This window comes from Hordeum vulgare, chromosome 7H (assembly GCF_904849725.1).
Source record: "Hordeum vulgare subsp. vulgare chromosome 7H, MorexV3_pseudomolecules_assembly, whole genome shotgun sequence".
Lineage (NCBI taxonomy): Eukaryota > Viridiplantae > Streptophyta > Magnoliopsida > Poales > Poaceae > Hordeum > Hordeum vulgare.
Genome location: NC_058524.1, coordinates 155,622,396 through 155,647,575, shown reverse-complemented (window position 1 = coordinate 155,647,575; position 25,180 = coordinate 155,622,396). Strand labels below are relative to the sequence as shown.

The 25,180-nt window shown below is 43.1% G+C and overlaps 1 protein-coding gene across 1 annotated transcript; it reads left to right on the top strand.

Moving 5' to 3' along the window:
* Positions 1-2,466: 2,466 nt before the first annotated feature.
* Positions 2,467-6,685, top strand: LOC123409318. The gene is made up of 7 exons (XM_045102256.1): positions 2,467-2,725; positions 4,332-4,479; positions 4,574-4,620; positions 4,703-4,736; positions 4,818-4,876; positions 4,958-4,985; positions 5,361-6,685. The coding sequence occupies exons 2-7, from the start codon at positions 4,425-4,427 to the stop codon at positions 6,479-6,481; spliced, it is 1,344 nt and encodes a 447-aa protein (XP_044958191.1). The 5' UTR covers positions 2,467-2,725; positions 4,332-4,424; the 3' UTR covers positions 6,482-6,685.
* Positions 6,686-25,180: the final 18,495 nt, after the last annotated feature.

Here is a 25,180-nt window from a genome sequence, read left to right as displayed (position 1 = left end):
AGGTGTTCAGTATCATTCATTTGATCATCAGTAGTTCACGTCCGCTATGCGTAGATCATCCCCCTCTCTTATTCTTGTACTCGTAAGTTAGCCACCTAAAAAAATGCTTAGTCGCTGCTACAACCTCACCACTTAACCATACCTCGCCCATTAAGCTTTGCTAGTCTTGATACCTTTGGAAATGAGATTGCTGAGTCCCTGTGGCTCACAGATTACTACAACACCAGTTGCAGGTACAGATAAAGGGTTACTTGACGCGGGTGGGTTGATTGTTCATTTGGAGTTTCTTCTTCTTCATCATCGATCTAGGATGGGTTTCAGGGCGGCAGCCTGGGATAGCAAGGATGGACGTCGTTATTTTATCATTTGTTTTTGTCCGTAGTCGGACCCTGCTTTTCTTCATGATGATTGTATGTATTGTACTGATGTGACTCTGGATGTATCTTGTGGCGAGTATAAGCCAACTCCTTATACTCATCTTTTCAGTACATGTACTTGTAACGATATCCATTCTTGCGAAAGGACGAGATGCGTTTCTATCCCTGTCGAGGCCCTCGTGCCAAAATAAGGATAGGACCGCATCTTGGGCGTTACATTGAGGTTTTGCTCCTCCTCATTATCTCACATGGCGGCTATAATCTACCCCTACCCCCGCATCACCCGCCTAGGGCAACAAGGGAGGCGACCCGCAGCCACTACCCTAAGACCGCTCCCACACCCCTCTCTCCTTGCCACTGTCGGGCAAAGACTTGGTAGCAGTAGGAAACGGCAGGGCCTTATTCCTTCTCTCGCATTGGGCTAGGATCCGGGTGTCCTCGAGCATTTAGTCCATTAGCATCTCCACAAGCCTTCTTCGGGGTTGCCCCGTGCGTGCCCAGACTCATTCTCGAAAGATTCAGTGGATGGTGGGTAGGAGCGGGCCTCCCCCGGGCGCGCTGCTCATTGTCCCCCTTCAGATACGATGGCTTTCTAGATCGCTAGTGGTGGAGGTCCAAGATGGTGATGGCATCGACCTGATGTAGACCCGACGACTTGGTACTTGGTGGCGATTCTAGTCGCCTTCTTGTTCCATGTCTCACGTTCGGGGGTGCAACCTTCCTTCCATGGTTCTGATCTGGAGGCGCCAAATTTGGCAGCTCCAACGGCGGTTAGGTAGGTGAGGGCGACTGCGGGGTTGCCGGAGAGGGGTTCCACACTCACAACGCGCTCCTCATTTTGCGGGTTTGGTATGTGGGTTTGCATGGACCGAGGTCTTCATGGGGTGACAGTCTTCATGCTTCCCTCGATATCTGCATCATCGTGTAACGATGCCTACAGTGGTGTGGGACTTCAGTGAAGGTTGCGCAAGGTCTTCACCGTTACGGGCAACTAACGTCCTTCGATGAAGTTCTCCTCCTTGGAGGCGTTGCTCCTCGGCCCATCCTCTCTAGTTCTTTCGTCAACCTAGCCTTTGTTGCAACCACCCTCCCTCAACATCCATTATGATGCCCTTGTGTGTTCAAGAATTCCAAGGTTCGCTCTTGGACCCTCATGAAGCCAACAATTTACACTGAAGTGCATTTGGCTTCTTTTACACAAACGTGATTCTTGGTTATGAAGGTCATCCTAGAAACTGTGGGTTGCTAGTACCGATGCCATACCACAAGGACTGTCAGAGATTTCACCTGTCAAGATCCATTATGTGTGAGCGGTGGTTGTCTATGATGGTCTCTCAAGGGTTGGAGGTTGGGGCTTCGTGAAAACCTTGCAAAACCCTGTTCTTATCAACGACACCATCGTCCGTGGATGTTTTTTTTCTCTCCTTGGAGACGTCATTTTACGTGTGCCGCCTCCTTCAAATTGTTACTTCATGTATAGCGTAGCCTAGCGCTACGTGTTGGCCTCGGGAGCGGGCCTTGCTCAGTGAGGTGGGTCGAGGAGCTCCATGAAGATTTGTTCTGAGCATCAAAATCAAGCAAGTTCTTTTAGTTATTGTGCTTACTTTAGCTTTGCTTGACTTCCATTTATTCGGTCTCCTTATTGGCCTCTTTGTACTTTTATCGTAAAACTGAAATCTCCAATAAAGTTAATATAAGTGTGAGTGTGACGAAAGCCTTTTCTAGGCATTGTCTTCTATGGCAACAATGAACTCCGTCCTCCTTACGTTAATCGCACACTGTCTTGAAGTACGAGCCCTTACGTTGGTCGCACAAGTCCGTCATGACCCCTCTCCGAGCATGCCGGGACAGAGGAGGACAAGAGAACAATAGACCGGTTAGGGTACTTTACTCTTTGATTGTGGGCCCAAGTTCAAAAGGACAAACAGCTGAAATAGGGCATATATTAGGTTAAAATTAGGGCAAAAAATTCATCACACGAGGAGTACCTACTTTTTCTCTCCCTCCCGGAGTCCCGACTTACCGAGGCGGCTCTAAAATCTCTCTCTCTCTCTCAAGAGAAAAGCGGCTCTAAATCTCTCCTCATAGTCAACCACCGTGCCCTATTTCTGCCGCCGTGCTGTACCTTAGCGTCACCGGCGACGCCTCGATCCTGCCCGCCGACGCCGACGCCCCACGCGCTCCGCCCTCCGCCCTCCGCCCGCCCCCCTCCCCACCTCTACCCCCGGCTCCGAACGCCTCATCATCTCACGCGTCTCCGCGATCGCCGTTCCCGCTCGTCCTCATCGGCAACATCGCGTCCCTGCCGTCTCCACCCCATCCGCAGTCTTTCGGGCATTGGTTTTGAGGTATGAAGTTGTTTCTTATCCACCGATTAGTTGAATCCCGGGGCACACCATCTAGATCCGCCTCCGGTATGGATGGCGGGCCGAGCGAGCACGATTTCGCTCCTATCGCACGAGACATCGAGCTTTGTAGAACCTGAAAATCGTCATTTATAATATAGTAATCGATCGATGATCTTGAGATTTGTTGCGTACGTTCTCCGAAGATAACCATCTATTTTTCTGTAAGGACTAGGTTTTTTTATTATTACTGCAACGATTTAAGTCAATTTTACAATTTATGGTCATTGCAACGATTCGTTCACTTGCTTATTTAGCTTTTAACTCATGAACATCTAGAGCTGGAGCTGGGCCAGTTCTCGTTTTGTTGCTAAGTAAACTGGCATGCTGAATGTAGTTTCCTTGCCTTCCGCAAGATTAAGCTTGTTTGGATGGTGGTGGTTTGTCTCAATGCTTAGGATAGCGGTGTTTTGGCATCATTTAACCAAAATTCCCTAACATTGAAAGGGGTGGGTCTAACCCCTGTTTATCTCAAGACAAGAGGGAGTTCTTCCTGTCAATTCATGACTCACTGTTCATGGTTTGATTAATCAGTCATTATCTTTGTGGAAGATTTATTTTTATTCTGCAAGATATAAAGATTGGATGCACACTTGTCTATTTTTTTAATAAACAGATACCTCCTTTTATGGTTACTATGTCCTTACCCCATAATAATCTATCCGTTTTGTTTGCTACTATTGAAGGAATCTTATCAATTTTAACTATGTGATTAAACTGACTTTGCCCCTTGGTCTTTAACTTCTTTCGCCATTTTAGACGAGGATTTTTTTTTCTTAACCTATGATGTACAGTGCTGCATGTCTGTCCATGCTTTGCCTTGAACATGCTAGAATGCTGAATGCTGAATGCTGAATGCTGACTTCTCTGTGGAAGTAAAGATACACCTCTGATCGCCAAAGAAGGGCGTACTTTCTTTGCACTTAGGCCAAGGAAGGGCATCGCGAGAGATTCCTTTCCAATTATGTCCCTAGTCAATCTCGGGTACACCATGCACGCGGCAAGTCAATGGCCAACAGCGCTGCATCTCTCTCCACCACGCACATTTCCAGATCTCCTCGTATATTACATGCTGCATGCAGCCAATAGCAAAAAGGACTCCTTGATTTGGGGGAAGGAATTAACTGCACTGCGTTTTTTCGGAGAAAGAAACCCGCTAAGCATTCTTGTCACTTTTGGCCAAAACAGACGATTTTATTCACGCCCTTCTTTGGCGATCAGAGGGAGTAATGTGTAATGTCTATGCCTGTAAGGCTTTCACTTTTTGTAGTACTATATTGTTTTTCACCTTGATATATGTTATACTCGTGACAACATTCGAATACCACTTGTTCCTGCCAGAAATGTTAAACGAAACCAGGGGGGTTGCTAACTTGTAGATTCAAATCTGATAGTTTGTAATGTCATGCAACATTATGTAGATTCTAACTAACGGATTTCACTTTATGTAGATTTAATGAGCTGGGGTTGCTAACTTGTAGATTCAAATTTGATAGTTTGTAATGTCATGCAGCATCTACCTCTAACTAACGGATTTCACTTTATGTAGATTTAATGAGCTGCAAACCATTGGAGACTTCCTTGTAGCCAATACATATATCGGCACTTGATTACAGCAAGGAACAGCTGGAGTATATAGCTGATGTCTGGTCCACCTGTTTTTTCTGTGTTACAGGGTAGCAATACAACCCACAGAGGTAGTATTTATCAAGCCTTCTTGCAGAAGTGAAGCTGAATTTATGTTTTTTAACAGACAGTATGCTTTAATATGTATACATCTATATTCTTTAGGGCAACAAATCTCAATGATCGGGAATGGTCATTCTTTTCAGCAAGGGGTAATGCCTGATGGTCTTCATATCATTTAATATACACAAATTACCTTTTTGTTGGTGTTAATATATTAAATGTTACATGCAGGTTTATGTCATGGACCCTTCTTCTTTTAACCAAGGTACTGCACAACCCTTGACATAACTTTCCGATTATGTAAACTGCTATATATGTTTCACTGACCATGGTGTGCTTGGTCTAGGTATTTATGCTGAGAAGCAAAGCAGTTTCGCAGAGCGTACCAATATGATACAGTTAAATGTAAGCTCCCTGTCTCCTCAATAATGTTATCCAGTCTAAAAAGTATTTCTGAGATGTTAGTGTTTCTTTTTTTCTGTACAGAACTGCATGGCAGACAATTCTTCGCCTGGTACGTTTTCTTCTAAACATACTCTTTCCAAATTCTATACACTTGTCAAAACATTCCTTTTTCCACAGTCCATTATTTTCAAAAAAAGAAAAGAAATATGATTAGTCCTTTTTTTGCAATTATGTTGTAAACTTCCACCATTTCTTTGTAATTTCTATTCGCTTAAAGTTATATTGATGCATTCTCATTTAGGTTGAATATAGGTTTTAGATATATCTATTGGTGCTAAACCAATGTAATTTTGGCAGTTTGGATAAGACTAGACTGCATGCATTGGCACAAACAATTGGCTAATTGGAATTCATTCTGGGATGAAAATCTATATTTCTGTAGCATGTGTAATCTTTCTCAGACTCATCTTTTCTTATTGAACAGCTGGAAACCGCTGCCAGAGACTTGGGTGTAATGAGGTTGTTGAAGGCCAGACAGCATTCTGCAAAAGCCACCGACAATGCCAGATGATTGGCTGCCCTCAAGTCCCACCAAATGGCGTAGCTTTCTGCATGGCCCATGGTGGAGGCCATTTGTGTAACGACCCTGGTTCCAGTGTAGTACCATTCACCGAATCTGAAGGTTCAATCAAGTATGAAGGAGATAGTCGATTTAGAGTGATGGAAAATGCTATGGTTAGCACAGGCATAAATAATCCTGATGGCGAAGTTGTGATGTGCAAGTTCCAAGGATGTAGCAAACGATCCCAGGGAAATACTATGTATTGCAAGGTCCACAGCGGGGGTTCAAAGGCCTGTATGGTTCAAGGTTGTACCAAGGGAGCACATGGAGGTACTCCTATGTGCATTGCTCATGGAGGAGGCAAGCGCTGTTCCGTCGCTGGATGCCGCAATGCTGCATGTGGAAGCAGTCAAGGTCGCACTGACTGCTGCGTGAGGCACGGTGGTGGCAAGAGATGCAAACACGACGGATGTGGAAAGGGTGCTCAAGGGAACACAGATTTTTGCATTGGACACGGTGGGGGCAGGCGGTGCAAGTTTGAAGGATGTGGAAAGAGTGCACAAGGGCGGAGTGATAACTGTATCAAACATGGGGGCGGCAGACGCTGCAAGTTTGAAGGGTGCAGTGCGAGCGCAAAATGGGGGGTGGATTTCTGCTCTGCACACAGGAAGGGCATGCTGGGCGGGAATGATACTGCAGATGGAGCACCAAAGCCGAAACGTCGGGCCAAGAAGTCTGCTGGGACGAAGAAGGCTGAGAAGGCCAAGAGGGCAAAGAAGACGGTTGTTGGTCCAGCTGGTCTCTCCGGCGAGGATGCTACCATGCCCGCTGTACTTTCTGCCGACATGCCCGAGATGGGCGCTATCCATGTCGCCACCCACGTTTCGGACCGTCCCAAATCACCTGAGACCGCTATAGCGCTTCAACAGCCGCCGGTTCAGCTTCAACAACCACCGCCGCTTCAATCCCTGGAACCATCTGGATTGACCGCCTCAACAGAGGAGGGTCTGCCAGTAGCAGGTAGTGTATTCTTTGGTTTATAGAAATGATATACTGTTCCATGAAGATGAAGGTGTCTGCATAGAGTTGTCAAACTAAACGGTTGAGCGTGTTACAAAGTGTTGTCCTGCGGATCTTAGGAGATTAGTGATCCAGTGTCCATATGAACATGAGTTCTGTGAGTTGACTGTAAACGGTTGACCGAGTTCTGTGAGTTGACTTAAAGTATAACTGCACATTGTGGTTTACGTTTGGTTCGTCTGTTATCTGCTCGTTGGTCTTTTTCTGTAAACATGGTGAAAGGTGCAGCGGCTCCCGATAATCCGAGAGATGTTCTCGGATGTGCAGATTTTCTTCGCTTTGTTTTGATTACTAGCAAAAGGGCCCGTGCGTTGCAACGGGAGAAAAAAAATACCACACGCTTTTAATTTTTTATAATCATTTTAATTTATGAAAATAATAAGCTAACTAACTAATGTAGTCAGTCCTATCCTATTTTGTTGAGAAATCAACCCATCCATTGTTAATTTCACCATGATGAGAAATTGAGCGGGACAAGCAAAGCAAAACAAAGAGACTACGTGAATTAATCAAGGTACTGTTATCTTATTTCACTCATGGGGTAGAGAATGTGGAATGAGATGACAAACTGAAGGTGGTGTTCCATTCTCTCTCTCTACAACAATGCAATCTTACATCACTCATGGGGTAGAGAATGTGGGATGAGATGACAAACTGAAGGTGGTGTTCCATTCTCTCTCTCTACAACAATGCAATCTTACATTCAATACATTCATTCATCAACAAACAAATTCTCACAAAACAAAATTTCTTACCGGTGCTTGGCACACGGTTGGAGGCATGCGGAGGGGATCTCACCAGAAGATGAGTTCCTGCCGGAGGAGGGGATACGATGAGGGGAGCAAGGGTTAGGCGCCTCTATCTGGCCATAAGGAGTCGCCGTTGCCGCGCCATAACCTCGGAGTTCCCCGTGTGAGCCATGGAGGTCCACCTCCACCTGCAAGTACTTCGCTCCGCCGCACCTTATCCGCGCGTCGCTGCCGTTTTGCATCGAGCAGACACATCATCCAAGTCGTTGTAGCTGTCGCGTTGATTTGATCCAGAAGCTGTGCTCGAGCGCTGAAATAGGGACAGCAAGCGGGCAGAGGTACGACCGCGGAGGCGGGCGGGTTGAGATCGACAGCAGTGGTGGTTGAGGTCGGCCGCGGCGGCAAGTGGTGTGGCAGCGGCCTGGGCACAGGCCAGGGTGGACCAGGGTGGACGCGGTGCGCTTGAGCGCCGCAACGGGGGCAGTGAGCGGGGAGAGGTACAACCGCGGAGGCGGGTGGGTTGAGATCGGCAACGGTGGCGGTTGAGGTCGGCCGTAGCGGCGAGTGGTGTGGCGGCAGCCTGGTCACAGGCCAGGGTGGCCCAGGGTCGACGGGAGGAGGCGATGCGTACGGGTATAATTTTTACAGCGAATCATTTTTTTCTTTTGTGTTGTAGATAAATGATGGAACGCGGGTTGAATAACAAAAATTACAAAAGATTTTTTATAAAAATGCCGTGGTGGGTTTTCCGACGAAAGCAATAGCCGCTTTATTATTAGGTATAGATATAGATTGCCGCAGGTATGTATGGAGTATCTGCTCCGGGTGGCAGACTGGCAGATTATATTTCTCCATGAAAACTTGCAAACGTAGATTTTTTCAAGTTGAAAATAGATTTATATATAGTCATCTAAAAGAATAGATTCATACGTACTACTCCAGTATATACTGGGGTCTTAAGAATTCGCTTCACCGAGCGAGCGACCTCCACATGCATCTTGTGCTCGTTACTGTGCCTGTAAAGAAGGCACGGAGTAAGCAGAAACAGAGAAGGGAAGATGCTCAGCGCTGCAGATCTTTGAAACTTTTTTTTAAACGGGATCTTTGAAACTTGGGGCCAATGCACCGGAGCTGGATTTTTATTTTCAAAAGGAGTCAAAAATTTAACAAACATGGCCTGCCTAGTGTATAACTCGTGTAAAAAGTCCGCTAATGAACATGGCCTACCTAGTGTGTTACTCGTGTAAAAAGTTTTGCGGTGGTATCCTCAGTAAAAGAAGATCGCAAATATAAAAAAGATAACACTTGAAGTTCACCGACGGATCTTTTCGTTTCATTCATTGCTTCGACTACGAGACTGCTGTCCCAATAGAGCCCAACACACCGCTGTCCTTATTCCGATCAACACGTTTCTTCTCAGAGTAATCTTCTCCAACACAAGGACCGAGTTACATCATCCTCTATGCAAAAAATGCTTCTGCAACATTATTCATGTTGCAAAGGTCTTTTCACAACATTATCTATGTTACAAAAAGGTAAAGACATTTTTTTTATTTTGTTCCACGTGACATCTGCTCTTGACTCCTCACGACTCCCCTCAAATTTTAATGCAACGACACCAATGTTGGAGACATAAGCTATATTGCAAAAAAGTGAAGTAAAAAGACCCGCAACAAGACCTTAGTTGTAAAAAAAAGTTTTGCAACACAGTCCGTGTTTCAAAAAGGTAAATGGTGGTTCTGACGTTTTGCAACAAGCATCATGTTGCAGGGCTTGTTCTGCAACACCGATTTTGTTGCAAAAGAAAGGTGGCGCTCGTAGATGGGTACTCCCTCTTTCCATCTATATAAGGCCTAACCTCAAATTTTATTTTTCCATCTATATAAGGCCAAACGAGGTAACCGATGCGTCTTCCATTTAATTCCCTCTCACAGGTTGCGCGCTCCATTTTTGTTGGCCAATACATGAAGTCCTAGAGGAGTTATTGTTGAGCTGTATGCAGAAAAGGGAAGAGGAGGTTGCACGCGAGGGATTAATCTCGGCACCCAAAAAACTTGCATGCGATTTGGTTGGCCAAGTACAATTCCCAACATTTCCTCCTCTTTTTATTCAACAACCTTGGTATGAGAGATTCAAAATTTAGACCCTATATAGATGGAAGGAGGGAGTAGGTTTGATGGTCATTCCCGTGTACATCCAACGACCAACGAGGCGGCGGATGTTTTCTCGTTCTCCACTGATCGACGCGTAGCGTGACCCATAAAAAATGTGAATAATAACTTCTATATAGCAGGAGTATTGATTTTGTTTTTTCTGTCTACAATACCATGGTAGTCATTCTTTGATGAAACTTTTTATGCGAGTATTACACTAAGTCATATTTGTTAAAAAAGTAACAGATTTTTTTAACTTCTTATATATTTTTATGTTTTTTTTTCTCAATTCGGATGCAATGGGACCGGGACCCATTGGCTATCTCCCAGATGCTGAATATATTCATTGATTTGGGAGGGCAAAATGGATCAAACTGGAGGTGCGGGTTGAGTACAAAATTTGACGTGTGTCCCAATATTTTGTAAATAAATGACACCGGAAATAGGAAAGAGATGTTAAGGAAGTTAAGTTAGTATCAAAGTTATAGGGACCTACTACATATGTAAGTCGCGTGATTTTTGTGTGGCACAAAGTCGGTTACGACATACGTTTCCTATTCCACCCGTCATCTTCATTTTGAATTGCTATCCGATGCCAGGTCCAACTACCCGTGGCTAGGCCGGTGGCACGTGCGCCTCGCTACCCACCATGCCCAAATCACACCCTCCATCATGCTATTGTCACCCATGCCATTCCTCTAACCTTTTCCCCATCAATACGTACACTTCTTCTCCAACGTCGATATCCACGTATTTCGCTCATTCCTGGCTCATCATCGTCAAGACACCGTAGTCAGCCTTATCGCCTTCGTTTCGACCTCAGAGCTCTGCGCTACCCCGCCATTCTTTACCGAGGAATATCAAACACCTCGGCCATTTTCAGAAAATTTACAAATAGCAAACACATAAGTTATATAGATACTTTCGTAAAGTAAAAGTTATATGTATACTCCCTTTCAAATTCCTTGCCAAAGGATTGAGAGAGAGTTGCGGCTGATGAAGACAAGTAGATGACATCCATTGACAGTTCGGGAACTATTGTTGTTGAAAATGACAGTTGTTGTTGACATGACAATCCTAGCTTGATGATAGCTCGGCTCCATCCTCATCGCCAACATGGACACCAACATAAAAACACGCGAGGGTTGTTTGCTGCCTAGTGGCCCGTCACTGGTGCATAACCTTTCCTTAAGTACAAATTTTATTTCATATTTTAAACTTTTCAAAAGGAACACATCATGTGTGACTCACGTGCCAACTTACATGCACCATGTAGGAACTATACGACGACCATATAAAGTATAGACCTTAGGCACTTTCGAAAGACAAAATCAACCCTTGTTTGATACTACTACCTCCTTTTTGGTTTATAAGGCTTACACAGATCTCTAGATTGATAAATAGATCAACATAATAAAAGTTATATATCACAAAAATATATCATTAGAAACTTCAAATCGTATACTTTCTAATGGTATATTTTTTGACTATACACCACATCTTATGTTGGTCAAATTATAGATCTAGGGATACGCGCAACCCTTATAAACCGGAAATGAGGCAGTAGCCTTTTTCACCCCAAAGGGTTTGGAATGGAGGATGGATTTGGTGATCCCCTCCCTTTCACCCAGTTGCCTTCTCTCATCATACCCTTGTCCATCAATATTTTGCCCTAATACGCTCTTTTTTTTTTCTAGTGTATTGATTTCCACTAGAATCTGAGGTTTTCTACAAGGAAATATGGGGATGAATTTCCTTGACTCCCGGATATTATTTTCTTCCAACCAGTGATTTTCGTGCTAATATGATTAATCAGATACTAGAAACAATCAGTTTTATCCAAACCTACATCGGCTGGCAAACTTAAATACTCCCTCTGTTCCTAAATATAAGTCTTTTAAGCGATTTCAATATGTGTCTACATACGGAGCAAAATGATTGAATGTCACTCTAAAGTATGTCTATATACATCCGTATGTAGTCTATTAATGAAATCTCTATAAAGACTTATATTTAGGAACAGAGGGAGTATATGTCATTAAGGGCTTCGGTCATGATATTCTGTGTGGTACACATAAGGGGTTTCTCAATTTAGACGAATTAATTTGTGTAATATGGTGTATAAGATTATTGCCAAAAACATGGCTACTCGTTTGAAGTATTTTTTTGCCAAAGATTATTAGTCCAGCTCAAAGCGCTTTGTGCCTGGAAGAATGATTACAAAATATCTTTTATTGGCATATGAGTTCTTTTTCTTACTGTAGATTAGACTTATTTTTCTTACCTATTACCCAAGAAAAAGCCACAAAAAATTAGATATATTAATCCTTTGTCCAAGAAAGTCCGAGCCTTTGTGATTTTGTTTTCAGTGCTTGCACGGTTGAATTATCGGTTGCATCGTCGTGTTGAGTTGTTGGTCTTAGTGTCTAATTCCTTTAGAGCTTTGAATTCTGTTCACATTAGTCATGCCACCTGATGACGAGGTGATGTATATACTTCTCGCCACTCGTTGGACTCCAAGTGGAAGGTGGAGATGTAGTTAGCAGCAAATTTCCCTTACACGGAGACTGTAAGGTTTATCGAACCAGGAGGACTCCTAGGCTCAACAAGTAGGTGTCTTCCATCCTGGCGCTAGCATAAGACGTGGACCTGCACACACAACAAATAACTTTGCTCCCAACGAGTACAAAGAGGTTTTCAATCTCTCCGACCTTGTAGTTTGCAAAGGATCAAAACACAAGCGGGAAGGTAATAGTGATTGTAACGGAAAAGTAAATAAAGCGGTAAATGACGGAGGTGTAAGCAATGATGGTGTTATGGACCGGAGTCACATGACGTTCACTAGTGATGTCTCTCTCCCAAAAGACGATAAACAACTATGCTAGGGTAAACAAATCACAGTTGGGCAATTAACAGAATTATGATCGCACCGGAATGTTAATTATGCTCCTTGACAGTTAGAGGTTCAATAGTAATGGGCAATACGCCAAGACAAATAAACCGTTTATTCATCAGCATCTACTTACTAATCATCCACCTTGACATATCTATCCAGAACATCTCTCCGGTATTAAGTTGCGAGCCCCACCCAAAGTGCAAACTCAAAGCAACGGACAACTGCATTAACGAACTATGCGTAAGGTAAACAATCCTTGGAACCGTGTGTTGGGGAACATTGCATGGGAAGCAAAAAAATTCCTACGCACACGAAGACCTATCATGGTGATGTCCATCTACGAGAGGAGATTTGGATCTACGTACCCTTGTAGATCGCACAACAGGAAGCGTTAAGAAACGCGGTTGATGTAGTGGAACGTCTTCACGTCCCTCGAACCGTCCCACGAACCGTCCCGCGATCCGTCCCACGATCCGTTCCGATCTAGTGCCGAACGGACGACACCTCCGCGTTCAGCACACGTACAACTCGACGATGATCTCGGCCTTCTTGATCCAGCAAGCAAGACAGAAAAGTAGATGAGTTCTCCAGCAGCGTGACAATGCTCCAGTGGTGGTGATGATCTACTCCTGTAGGGCTCCGCCCGAGCTCCGCAGAAATCCGATCTAGAGGTAAAACTACGTGGTATAGGTTTGAGTTGCACGTGGCAAAGTTGTGTCTCAAATCAGCCCTAAACCACCAATACATATATAGGAGGGAGGGGAGGGATAGCCTTGAGGCACAAGGTCTCAAGGTGCGCCGGCCAAGGGAGGAGGAGGACTCCTCCAATTCGGTTTGGGAAGGAGGAGTCCTCCTATTCCTTCCCACCTCCCTCTTTCCCTTTTTTTGGTATTTTCTTATGTGGCGCCATGGGCCTCTTGGGCTGACTCCACCAGCCCACTAAGGACTTGTGGCACTACCCTAGTGCCTTGGGATCACTCCCGGGTGGGTGGGCCACTCCCGGTGAAGTCCCGGAACCCATTCGTCACTCCCGGTACACTGTCGGAATTGCCCGAAACTTTCCGGTGACCAAATGAAACCATCCTATATATCAATCTTCGTTTCCGGACCATTCCGGAAACCCTCGTGACGTCCGTGATCTCATCCGGGACTCCGAACAACATTCGGTAACCACACATATAACTCAACTATACTAAAACATCATCGAACCTTAAGTGTGCAGACTCTGCGGGTTCGAGAACTATGTAGACATGCCCCGAGGCACTCCTCGGTCAATATCCAATAGAGGGACCTCGATTCCCATATTGGATCCTACATATTCTCCGAATATCTTATCGGTTGAACCTCAGTGCCAAGAATTCATATAATCCCGTATGTCATTCCCTTTGTCCTTCGGTATGTTACTTGCCTGAGATTCGATCATCGGTATCCGTATACCTATTTCAATCTCGTTACCGGCAAGTCTCTTTACTCGTTCTGTAATACAAGATCCCGTGACTTACACTTAGTCACATTGCTTGCAAGGCTTGTGTGTGATGTTGTATTACCGAGTGGGCCCCGAGATACCTCTCCGTCACACGGAGTGACAAATCCGAGTCTTGATCCATACTAACTCAACGGACACCTTCGAAGATACCTGTAGAGCACCTTTATAGTCACCCAGTTACATTACGATGTTTGATGCACACAAGGTATTCCTTTGATGCCAGTGAGTTATATGATCTCATGGTCATAGGAATAAATACTTGACACGCAGAAAACAATAGCAATAAAACGACACGATCGATATGCTACGTTCATAGTTTGGGTCTAGTCCATCACATGATTCTCCTAATGGTGTGATCTAGTTATCAAGTGACAACACTTGCACATAGCCAGAAAACCTTGACTATCTTTGATCAACTGGCTAGCCAACTAGAGGCATGCTAGGGACATTGTTTTGTCTATGTATCCACACATGTATCTATGTTTTCATTCAGTACAATTATAGCATGGATAATAAATGATTATCACAAACAAAGAAATATAATAATAACTAATTTATTATTGCCTCCAGGGCATATTTCCAACAGTCTTCCACTTGCACTAGAGTCAATAATCTAGTTCACATCACCATGTGATTTTAACGAATCTAACACCCATATAGTTCTGGGGTTTTATCACGTCTTGCTCGTGAGAGAGGTTTTAGTGAACGGCTCTGAATCTTTTAGATCTGTGTGTGCTTTACAAATCTTTATGTCATCTTCTAGATGCTGCTACTACATGCTATTCAGAAATACTCCAAATATCTACTCTACTATACGAATCCGTTTTACTACTCAGAGTTATTCGGATTAGTGTCAAAGCTTGCATCGTCATAACCCTTTACGACGAACTCTTTAATCACCTCCATAATCGAGGAAAAATTCCCTAGTCCACTAGTTACTAAGGATAACTTTGACCACTGTTTTAGTGATTCAATCATGGATCACTCCTTGTACCCCTTGACAGACTCATGGCAAGGCACACATTAGGTGCGGCACACAGCATGTCATACTTTAGAGTCTACGACTAAGGCATAGGGGACGACCCTCGTCCTTTCTCTTTCTTCTGCCGTGGTCGGGCTTTTGAGTCTTACTCAAATTCACACCTTACAACACAGCCAAGAACTCCTTCTTTGCTGATCTATTTTGAACTCCTTCAAAAAACTGTCAAGGCATGCATTTCATTTGAAAGTTGTATTAAGCGTTTTGATCTATCTCTATAGATCTTGATGCTCAATGTTCAAATAGCTCTATCGAGGTCTTCCTTTGAAAAACTCCTTTCAAACAACCTTTTATGCTTCACAAAAATTCTACATTACTTCCGATTAACAATATGTCAACCACATATACTTATCAGAAATTCTATAGTGCTCCCACTCAATTCTTTGGAAATACAAGTTTCTCATATACCTTGTACAAACCCAAAAGCTTTGATCATCTCATCAAAGCGTATATTCCAACTCCGAGATGCTTGCACCAGTCCATAGAAGGATCGCTGGAGCTTGCATACTTGTTAGCATCCTTAGGATCGACAAAACCTTCTGGTTGTATCACATACAACCTTTCCTCAAGGAAACCGTCGAGGAAACAATGTTTTGACATCCTATGTGCAATATTTCATAAATAATGCCACAACTACTAACATAATTCCAATAGACTTTTAGCATCGCTACGAGTGAGAAAGTCTCATCATAGTCAACTCCCCAAATTCCAATAGACTTTTAGCATCTGCAAGCACTGAAATTATCGGTGACAAGTGATTGTGTGGTGAGATGATTCGTAGCAAGCAACAAGTAACAAAAGTAGCAACGGTGCAGCAAAGTGGCCCAATCCCTTTTGTAGCAAGGGACAAGCCTGGACAAAGTCTTATAGGAGGAAAAACGCTCCCGAGGACACACGGGAATTTCTGTCATGCTAGTTTCATCATGTTCATATGATTCGCGTTCGTTACTTTGATAGTTTGATATGTGGGTGGACCGGCACTTGGGTACTGCCCTTACTTGGACAAGCATCCCACTTATGATTAACCCCTCTCACAAGCATCCGCAACTACGAAAGAAGAATTAAGAAAATGTCTAACCATAGCATTAAACTAATGGATCCAAATCAGCCCCCTTACGAAGTAACACATAAACTAGGGTTTAAGCTTCTGTCACTCTAGCAACCCATCATCTACTTACTACTTCCCAATGCCTTCCTCTAGGCCCAAATAATGGTGAAGTGTTATGTAGTCGACGTTCACATAACACCACTAGAGGAAAAACAACATACAACATATCAAAATACCGAACGAATACCAAATTCACATGACTATTATTAGCATGATTTATCCCATTTCCTCAGGAACAAAAGTAACTACTCACAAAGCATAATCATAATCATGATCAGAGGTGTAATGAGTAGCATCAAGGATCTGAACATAAACTCTTCCACCAAGTAATCCAACTAGCATCAACTACAAAGAGTAATCAACACTACTAGCAACCATTACAAGTACCAATCGGAGTCGCGAGACGGAGATTGGTTACAAGAGATGAACTAGGGTTTAGAGATGAGATAGTGCTGATGAAGATGTTGATGGTGACGAGTCCCCTCCGATGAGAGGAGTGTTGGTGATGACGATGGTGACGATTTCCCCCTCCAGGAGGGAAGTTTCCCCAGCAGGATCGTCCTACTAGAGCTCTAGATTGGTTCTGCTCAAGTTCCGCCTCATGGCGGCGGCGAAACCACGAAAAAGCTCTCGTCTGATTTTTTCTGGACGAAACCCTCCATATAGCAAAAGAGGGGGGGGGGGGAAGTGGGCCAGCAGGGTGCCCACAAGCCGCCATGGCGCGGCCTGGGGGGAGGGGAGGGGTGGCCGCGCCGTGCAGGCTTGTGGCCACCCTCTGGCGCCTCTCTGGCGCTTCTACGACCCAGTATTTTTTATATATTGGGAAAAAAATCTCCGTTGATTTTCACTGTGTTTGGAGTTGCGCAGAATAGGTATCTCAACTTTGCTCCACTTTCAGGCGAGAATTCCAGTTGCCGGTATTCTCCCTCTTCATGTAAACCTTGCAAAATAAGAGAGAAAAGGCATAAGAATAGTACCATGAAGTGAAATAACAGCCAAAGAAGCGATAAATATCAACATGAAAACATGATGCAAAATGGCCGTATCAACTCCCCCAAGCTTAGACCTCGCTTGTCCTCAAGCAAAGCCTAACTCAATAAATATGTCCACATATTTAGGGAGAGAGGTGTCGACAAAACAAGATACGAACATGCATGCATCATGATCAAGATCAGAACAACAATACCAACATATAATCTCTCATGCTAAAGTGATAATTCCTTCACAAAGTAAAGCATGGATCAAGAACCTTACCGAGAAGTAACAACCGATAGCCTTTAGTCATTGAAGCAATTGCAATTTATCACTACATCAAAAAGAGTCAAATAAGAGCTCGTAAAGCAAATCCACATACTCAATCATTCTTTCGTTCTCTACAATTGCTACAACTCATGTGGTACTCATGAGATCAAAGTTTCAGCTGAACACGGAGAAAGACAGGGGCTTATATTTGCCTCCCAACTGCTTACCTCAAGGGTAATGTCAACAATAATGATTCATGGATACCTACCTCCAAGTTGACATATGAATATAGATCTTTCCCAAGCATGTGACGGTAGCCAAGACAAAGGCAAAATAAGGAATCGGTGAAGATCACCATGACTCTTTCAACGGCAAAAAGTAAAGGTACAAGATAGGCCCTTCGCAGAGGGAAGCAGAGGATCTCATGCGCTTTTGAGGTTTGGATGCGTGTCCTCTTAGTGCGGAGGAACGTCACTTTATATTGCCCCCTGTGATAAAGAACTTTATTATGCAGTCTGTCGCTTTTATGTCTTCCTCATCACAGGTTTGTATAAAGCTTATTTTCCACACACTAATAGATAATACATATTAGAGAGCAATTTTTATTGCTTGCACCGATGACAACTTACTTGAGGATCTTATTCAATCCATAGGTGGGTATGGTGGACACTCATGGCAAAACTGGTTTGAAGGTTTATGGATGCACAAGTAGTATCTCTACTTGGTGCGGGAGGTTTGGCTAATATGAGGTGGAAGCAATCGTCACATGCCAAGGGATCTCTAATCATATAACATTGCTTAGAGCCAAGCAAACACAATTCATTATGTTGTCTTCCTTGTCCAACATCTACTTCTAGGCATGTAATAGTTTAGTGAGTGTTCACAATCATAGATGGTGTCAGAGATGATATATTTATATGTGAACCTCTCCTTATTTATCACTTCCTATTAATTACAACAATGACCAAGGTCTACGTTTGCCTACCGTCAACAAGTTTCAATCCTCATTCTTTTTATATGTGAAGCCATCACTTCCCATAAGATCATTACATGATCTTTCATGCTTTTGTTCTATTCTCACTCTTTTGATCATGGCAAGAGGCAAAGCCCTTCAACTAAGACACTCTTTATTATATGGCTCACGAGCAAGAATACATCGGGGGTGACACAAAGCAAAACTCAAGACTAAAACACTAAGACTTTTAAACTACTAGAAAAGAAAACTGAAAAGGAAAACCAGAACAAAGGTAAAGGCAAAAACTGTGATGGTGATACGATACCGGGGCAACTCCCCCAAGCTTGGCAAAAGACAAGGGGATTGCCCATACCAATGCTCAGTTGTCTTCCTTTGGTGGTGATGGTGGAGTTGTTGCAACATGAGTTTGATCCTCCGTCCTTTTTAGATCAGCATGAACTTCTCCATAGATTGGACGGAGGTTGTTCTCCCCCACAGATTCGTGGGATGACATCTTGACCTAGATCTGCAGCAGAAAACAGGCTCGAAACGAAAAACAGAGGAAATCTGCGTGATGCAGGGGTCAGACCAAATGGGAGTATATATAATGATTTTTTCCAGACCAGAAGGAGTCCCGTGCATGAAAACGGAGTCCGGGAGGTGCACGAGGTGGACACAAGCCCTCACTGCGCGGCCAGGGGGTGGGCCTGCGCCGTGCAGGCTTGTCGCCTCCTCGCGCACTTTCCGGACTACTTCCAATTTTTGTATTTTTTCAAATATTCCAAAACGGATTTTTTTCCATATGGGGAACGTTTTGGACTCTGTTTTCTTACCGAATCTCATACCTCTTCGTTTTCGGAGTGTGAAACAGGCTGATAAATGTCCCTTAGGTGTTCTTCCGGAGTTATGGTATTGATGATATTGCTTTCAACATTTATGGGAGTACCTGAGATATAATGATTGATTCTCTGCCCATTTACCACTCTCGGACAATTACCTTCCGTGTTGTTGATCTTGATAGCACCGGAACGATATACTTCCTCAACAACATAGGGACCTTCCCATTTAGAGAGAAGCTTGCTTGCAAAGAATCTTAAACGAGAGTTATATAGCAAGACATAATCACCTACATTGAACTCACGCTTTTGTATCCTCTTATCATGCCACCTCTTAACCTTCTCTTTGAATAGCTTGGCATTCTCATATGCCTGAGTTCTCCACTCATCAAGCGAGCTAATGTCAAATAACCTCTTCTCACCGGCAAGTTTGAAATAAAAGTTGAGCTCTTTGATTGCCCAATAAGCTTTATGTTCTAACTCAAGAGGTAAGTGACATGCTTTCCCATACACCATTTTGTACGGAGACATGCCCATGGGATTCTTATAGGCAGTTCTATAAGCCCACAGTGCATCATCGAGCTTCTTAGACCAATTCTTTCTAGACCTGTTGACAGTCTTTTGCAGAATTAGTTTAATCTCTCTATTGCTTAGCTCTACTTGACCACTGGACTGAGGGTGATAGGGAGACGCAATTCTATGGTTGACATCTTACTTAGCAAGCGTTTTACGGAAAGCACCATGAATGAAGTGTGAACCATCGTCGGTCATTAGATATCTAGGGACTCCAAATCTAGGGAAGATAACTTCTTTCAACATCTTGATAGAGGTGTTGTGATCAGCACTACTAGTGGGGATAGCTTCTACCCTCTTAGTGACGTAATCAACAGCAACTAAGATGTGAGTATACCCATTGGATTTTGGAAAAGGTCCCATATAATCAAAGCCCAGACGTCAAATGGTTCAATGACAAGTGAATAGTTCATAGGCATTTCCTGACGTTTGCTAATATTACCTATTCTTGGACATTCGTCACAAGACAAGACATATTTACGGGCATCCTTGAAGAGAGTGGGCCAATAGAAACCTGATTGCAATCCCTTGTGTGCAGTTCTATCTCCCGCATGGTGTCCTCCGTAGGCCTCGTAGTGACACTTTTGTAGGATCTGTCCCTGTTCATGTTCAGGTACACAATGTCTAATAACACCATCTACTCCTTCCTTATAAAGGTGAGGATCATCATGTCTCAAGTCAAAGAAGAATTTCTTCTTTTGCTGGTATGTGAAACTAGGTGGTATATATTTGGCAACGATATAGTTTGCATAATAAGCATACCACGGTGCACTACGTGAAGCATTGATGACATTCAATTGCTCAACGGGAAAGCTATCATCAATAGGTTGTGGGTCATCGAGAACGTTCTCCAACCTAGACAAGTTATCTGCTACTGGGTTATCAGTACCCTTGTTGTCGACAACGTGCAAATCAAATTCTTGTAGCAAGAGAACCCATCTGATAAGTCTAGATTTAGCGTCCTTCTTCTCCATTAGGTACTTAATAGCAGCGTGATCAGTGTGAATAATGACTTTGGAATCAACTATGTAAGACCTGAACTTTTCACATGCAAACACGACTGCTAAGAACTCCTTTTCCGTAGTGGCATAGTTTCTTTGGGCAGTGTCTAGAGTTTTACTAGCATAGTGAATAACATTCAACTTATTATCAACTCTTTGCCCTAGAACAACACCAACAGCATAATCGCTAGCGTCACACATGATCTCAAAAGGCAAGTTCCAATCAGGTGGTTGAACAATAGGTGCAGTTATCAAAGCCCTCTTAAGTATTTCGAAGGCTTCCTCACAATCATCGTCAAAGACAAAAGGAATATCCTTTTGCAAGAGATTGGTAAGAGGCCTAGAAATCTTAGAGAAGTCTTTAATGAACCTTCTATAGAAACCAGCATGACCAAGGAAACTTCTTATTCCTATGATATCTGTGGGGTATGGCATTTTCTCGATTGCATCAACCTTAGCCTTATCGACTTCAATACCTCTTTCAGAAATTTTATGTCCTAAGACGATGCCTTCATTAACCATAAAGTGGCACTTCTCCCAATTCAAGACAAGATTGGTATCTTTACATCTCTGCAAGACTCGATCAAGGTTGCTAAGGCAATCATCAAAGGAAGACCCGTAAACGGAGAAGTCATCCATGAAAACCTCGACAATCTTTTCACAAAAGTCAGAGAATATAGCCATCATAAATCTTTGAAAGGTGGCAGGTGCATTACATAAGCCAAAAGGCATACGTCTATAAGCAAAGGTACCGAAAGGACAGGTGAAAGTTGTTTTCTCCTGATTAGATTGTGCAACTGGTATTTGGGAGAAACCAGAATAACCATCTAGAAAGCAGAAGTGTGTGTGTTTGGATAGTCTTTCTAGCATTTGGTCGATAAAAGGCAAAGGGTAATGATCTTTCCTAGTGGCCTTATTCAACTTCCTAAAATCAATCACCATCCTATAGCCAGTGATAATCCTTTGTGGGATCAACTCATCCTTATCATTAGGGACAACGGTGATGCGTCCCTTCTTAGGAACGCAATGCACCGGACTCACCCAATCGCTATGAGCAACATGATAGATAATACCTGCTTCCAGGAGCTTTAGTATTTCTTTTCTTACTACTTATTTCATCTTAGGATTCAATCTCCTTTGATGATCAGCAACTGGTTTGAATTCAGGATCAGTTTTGATCTTGTGCTGGCATACAGTGGGACTAATGCCCTTAAGATCATCAAGAGTATATCCTATAGCAGCACGGTGCTTCCTCAGAGTTTTTAGTAACTTCTTTTCTTCCTGCTCTGAGACGCTAGCACTAATAATAACAGGATATATCTCCTTTTCATCAAGGTAGGCATACTTAAGAGTATCAGGCAACTGTTTAAGCTCGAACACAGGATCACCCTTTGGTGGGGGTGGATCCCCAAGCAGTTCAACAAGCAAGTTATTCTTAAGGATAGGATATTGTTCTAAGACAACTCTATCTATTTCATCCCTTTCATCCATATGCATACCATTTTCATGCTCAAGCAAGTATTGCTCTAAGGGATCAGTAGGAGGCACGACAATAGAGGCTAAGGCAATAGTTTCATCCCTACTAGGCAACTCCTTTTCATGAGGTTGTCTACCAAACTTAGAGAAATTGAACTCATGTGACACACCTTGAAAGCCAACAGTCACAGTTTGCTTCTCACAATCAATATGAGCATTGACGGTATTGAGAAAGGGTCTGCCAAATATGATGGGACAAAATCTATCTTGTGTGGTAGCAAGAACGAGGAAATCAGTAGGATACTTCGTTTTACCACACAAGACTTCAACATCCTTAACAATTCCCACAGGACAGATAGTATCTCTATTGGCAAGCTGAATAGTGACATCTATAGGTTCTATCTCAACAGGTGCAATCTCATCTTTGACTTCGTCGTATAAGGATTGAGGTATTGCACTAACACTAGCACCCAAGTCACATAAACCATGATAACAATGATCTCCTATCTTAACAGAAACAACAGGCATGCCAACAACATGCCTATGTTTGTCTCTAGCGTGAGGTTTAGCAATTCTAGCAGCATCTTCACAAAAGTGAATATTATGTCCCTCAACTTCGTTAGACAGAAGATCTTTGATAATAGCAATGCTAGGTTCAACTCTAATTTTCTCAGGGGGTGTAGGTCTTCTAATATAGCCTCTACGTATCACAGTTGAAGCTTTAGAATGATCCTTTATCCTAACAGGGAAAGGTGGTTTCTCAATGTAAGCACTGGGAACAACAGGATCATTATAGGCAATGACTTTCTCTTAAACTGGAGTGGGTTTAGCTACATTGACTTCTAAAGGAGGATGAAATTAAAACCACTTCTGTTTGGGGAGATCAATATGAGTAGCAAGGGATTCACACACTGAAGCTACTATATCAGAGTCAAGTCCATACTTAGCGCTAAAATCACCAAAGGTATTTGTCTCAACAAAGGATTTAACGCAATCAAACGTGAAATTCATACCTGACTCCTTACCTTCTTCAAGCTCCCAATCTTCAGAGTTGCGTTTAATTCTCTCCAATAACTTCCATTTGAAGTCAATATCTCTCTTCATAAAAGAACCGGTACAAGAAGTGTCAAGCATGGTGCAATCATCATGAGAATGCCGAGCATAGAAGTTCTGAATGATAATTTCTCTCGAGAACTCATGATTGGGGCATGACTATAGCATTTATTTAAGCCTCCCCCAAGCTTGAGCGATGCTTTCTCTGTCACGAGGCCAAAAATTGTAAATATAATTTTGATCATGATGTACTAAATGCATAGGATAAAACTTTTGATGAAATTCCAATTTCAACCGATTGTAGTCCCATGATCCAGTATCATCACATAGCCTATACCATGTCAACGCCTTATCCTTCAAAGATAAAGGAAAGACCTTCTTCTTGACCTCATCCTCGGGCACACCTGCAAGCTTAAATAAACCACAAACTTCATCTACATAGATTAGATGCAAGTCTGGATGTGATGCTCCATCTCCTGTAAAAGGATTTGAAATTAGTTTCTCAAGCATACCCGAAGGAAATTCAAAGCAAATATTTTCAGTAGGTGCACCAGGTTGAGGAGCAACCATTCGTGATTCCGTTCGAGGTGAAGATACCCCAAACAAGCCCCTCAAAGGATTAGTATCCATAGTGACAAGTGACAATAAATTTCAGCACACTATACGAATGTTTCCTTACCAAGTTCCACTTACCAAAGGCTCTTCACTCCCCGGCAACGGCACCAGAAAAGAGTCTTGATGACCCACAAGTATAGGCGATCAATCGTAGTCCTTTCGATAAGTAAGAGTGTCCAACCCAACGAGGAGCAGAAGGATCTGACAAGTGGTTTTCAGCAAGGAAATATCTACAAGCAGTGAAATTATCGGTGACAAGTGATTGTGTGGTGAGATGATTCGTAGCAAGCAACAAGTAACAAAAGTAGCAACGGTGCAGCAAAGTGGCCCAATCCCATTTGTAGCAAGGGACAAGCCTGGACAAAGTCTTATAGGAGGAAAAACGCTCCCGAGGACACACGGGAATTTCTGTCATGCTAGTTTCATCATGTTCATATGATTCACGTTCATTACTTTGATAGTTTGATATGTGGGTGGACCGACGCTTGGGTACTGACCTTACTTGGACAAGCATCCCACTTATGATTAACCCCTCTCGCAAGCATCCGCAACTACGAAAGAAGAATTAAGACAAAGTCTAACAATAGCATTAAACTAGTGGATCCAAATCAGCCCCCTTACGAAGTAACACATAAACTAGGGTTCAAGCTTCTGTCACTCTAGCAACCCATCATCTACTTACTACTTCCCAATGCCTTCCTCTAGGCCCAAATAATGGTGAAGTGTTATGTAGTCGACGTTCACATAACACCACTAGAGGAAAAACAACATACAACATATCAAAATACCGAACGAATACCAAATTCACATGACTATTATTAGCATGACTTATCCCATGTCCTCAGGAACAAAAGTAACTGCTCACAAAGCATAATCATAATCATGATCAGAGGTGTAATGAGTAGCATCAAGGATCTGAACATAAACTCTTCCACCAAGTAATCCAACTAGCATCAACTACAAAGAGTAATCAACACTACTAGCAACCTTACAAGTACCAATCGGAGTCGCGAGACAGAGATTGGTTACAAGAGATGAACTAGGGGTTTGGAGATGAGATGGTGCCGATGAAGATGTTGATATGGTGACGAGTCCCCTCCGGTGAGAGGAGTGTTGGTGATGACGATGGCGACGATTTCCCCCTCTGGGAGGGAAGTTTCCCCGGCAGGATCGTCCTGCCGGAGCTCTAGATTGGTTCTGCTCAAGTTCCTCCTCGTGGCGGCGGCGAAACCACGAAAAAGCTCCCGTCTGATTTTTTTTTGGACAAAACCCTGTTGCAATTATGCCCTAGAGGCAATAATAAATATAGTTATTATTATAATTCCTATATCAAGATAATCATTTATTATCCATGCTATAATTGTATTGAATGAAGACTCATTTACATGTGTGGATACATAGACAAAACACCGTCCCTAGCAAGCCTCTAGTTGGCTAGCCAGTTGATCAAAGATAGTCAGTGTCTTCTGATTATGAACAA

Coding starts and splice junctions, on each gene's coding strand:
- LOC123409318 (XM_045102256.1), top strand. CDS start 4,425: ATGTCTGGTCCACCTGTTTTTTCTGTGTTACAGGGTAGCAATACAACC. Junction 4,480..4,573: donor TAGCAATACAACCCACAGAG/GTAGTATTTATC, acceptor TATATTCTTTAG/GGCAACAAATCTCAATGATC. Junction 4,621..4,702: donor GTCATTCTTTTCAGCAAGGG/GTAATGCCTGAT, acceptor TGTTACATGCAG/GTTTATGTCATGGACCCTTC.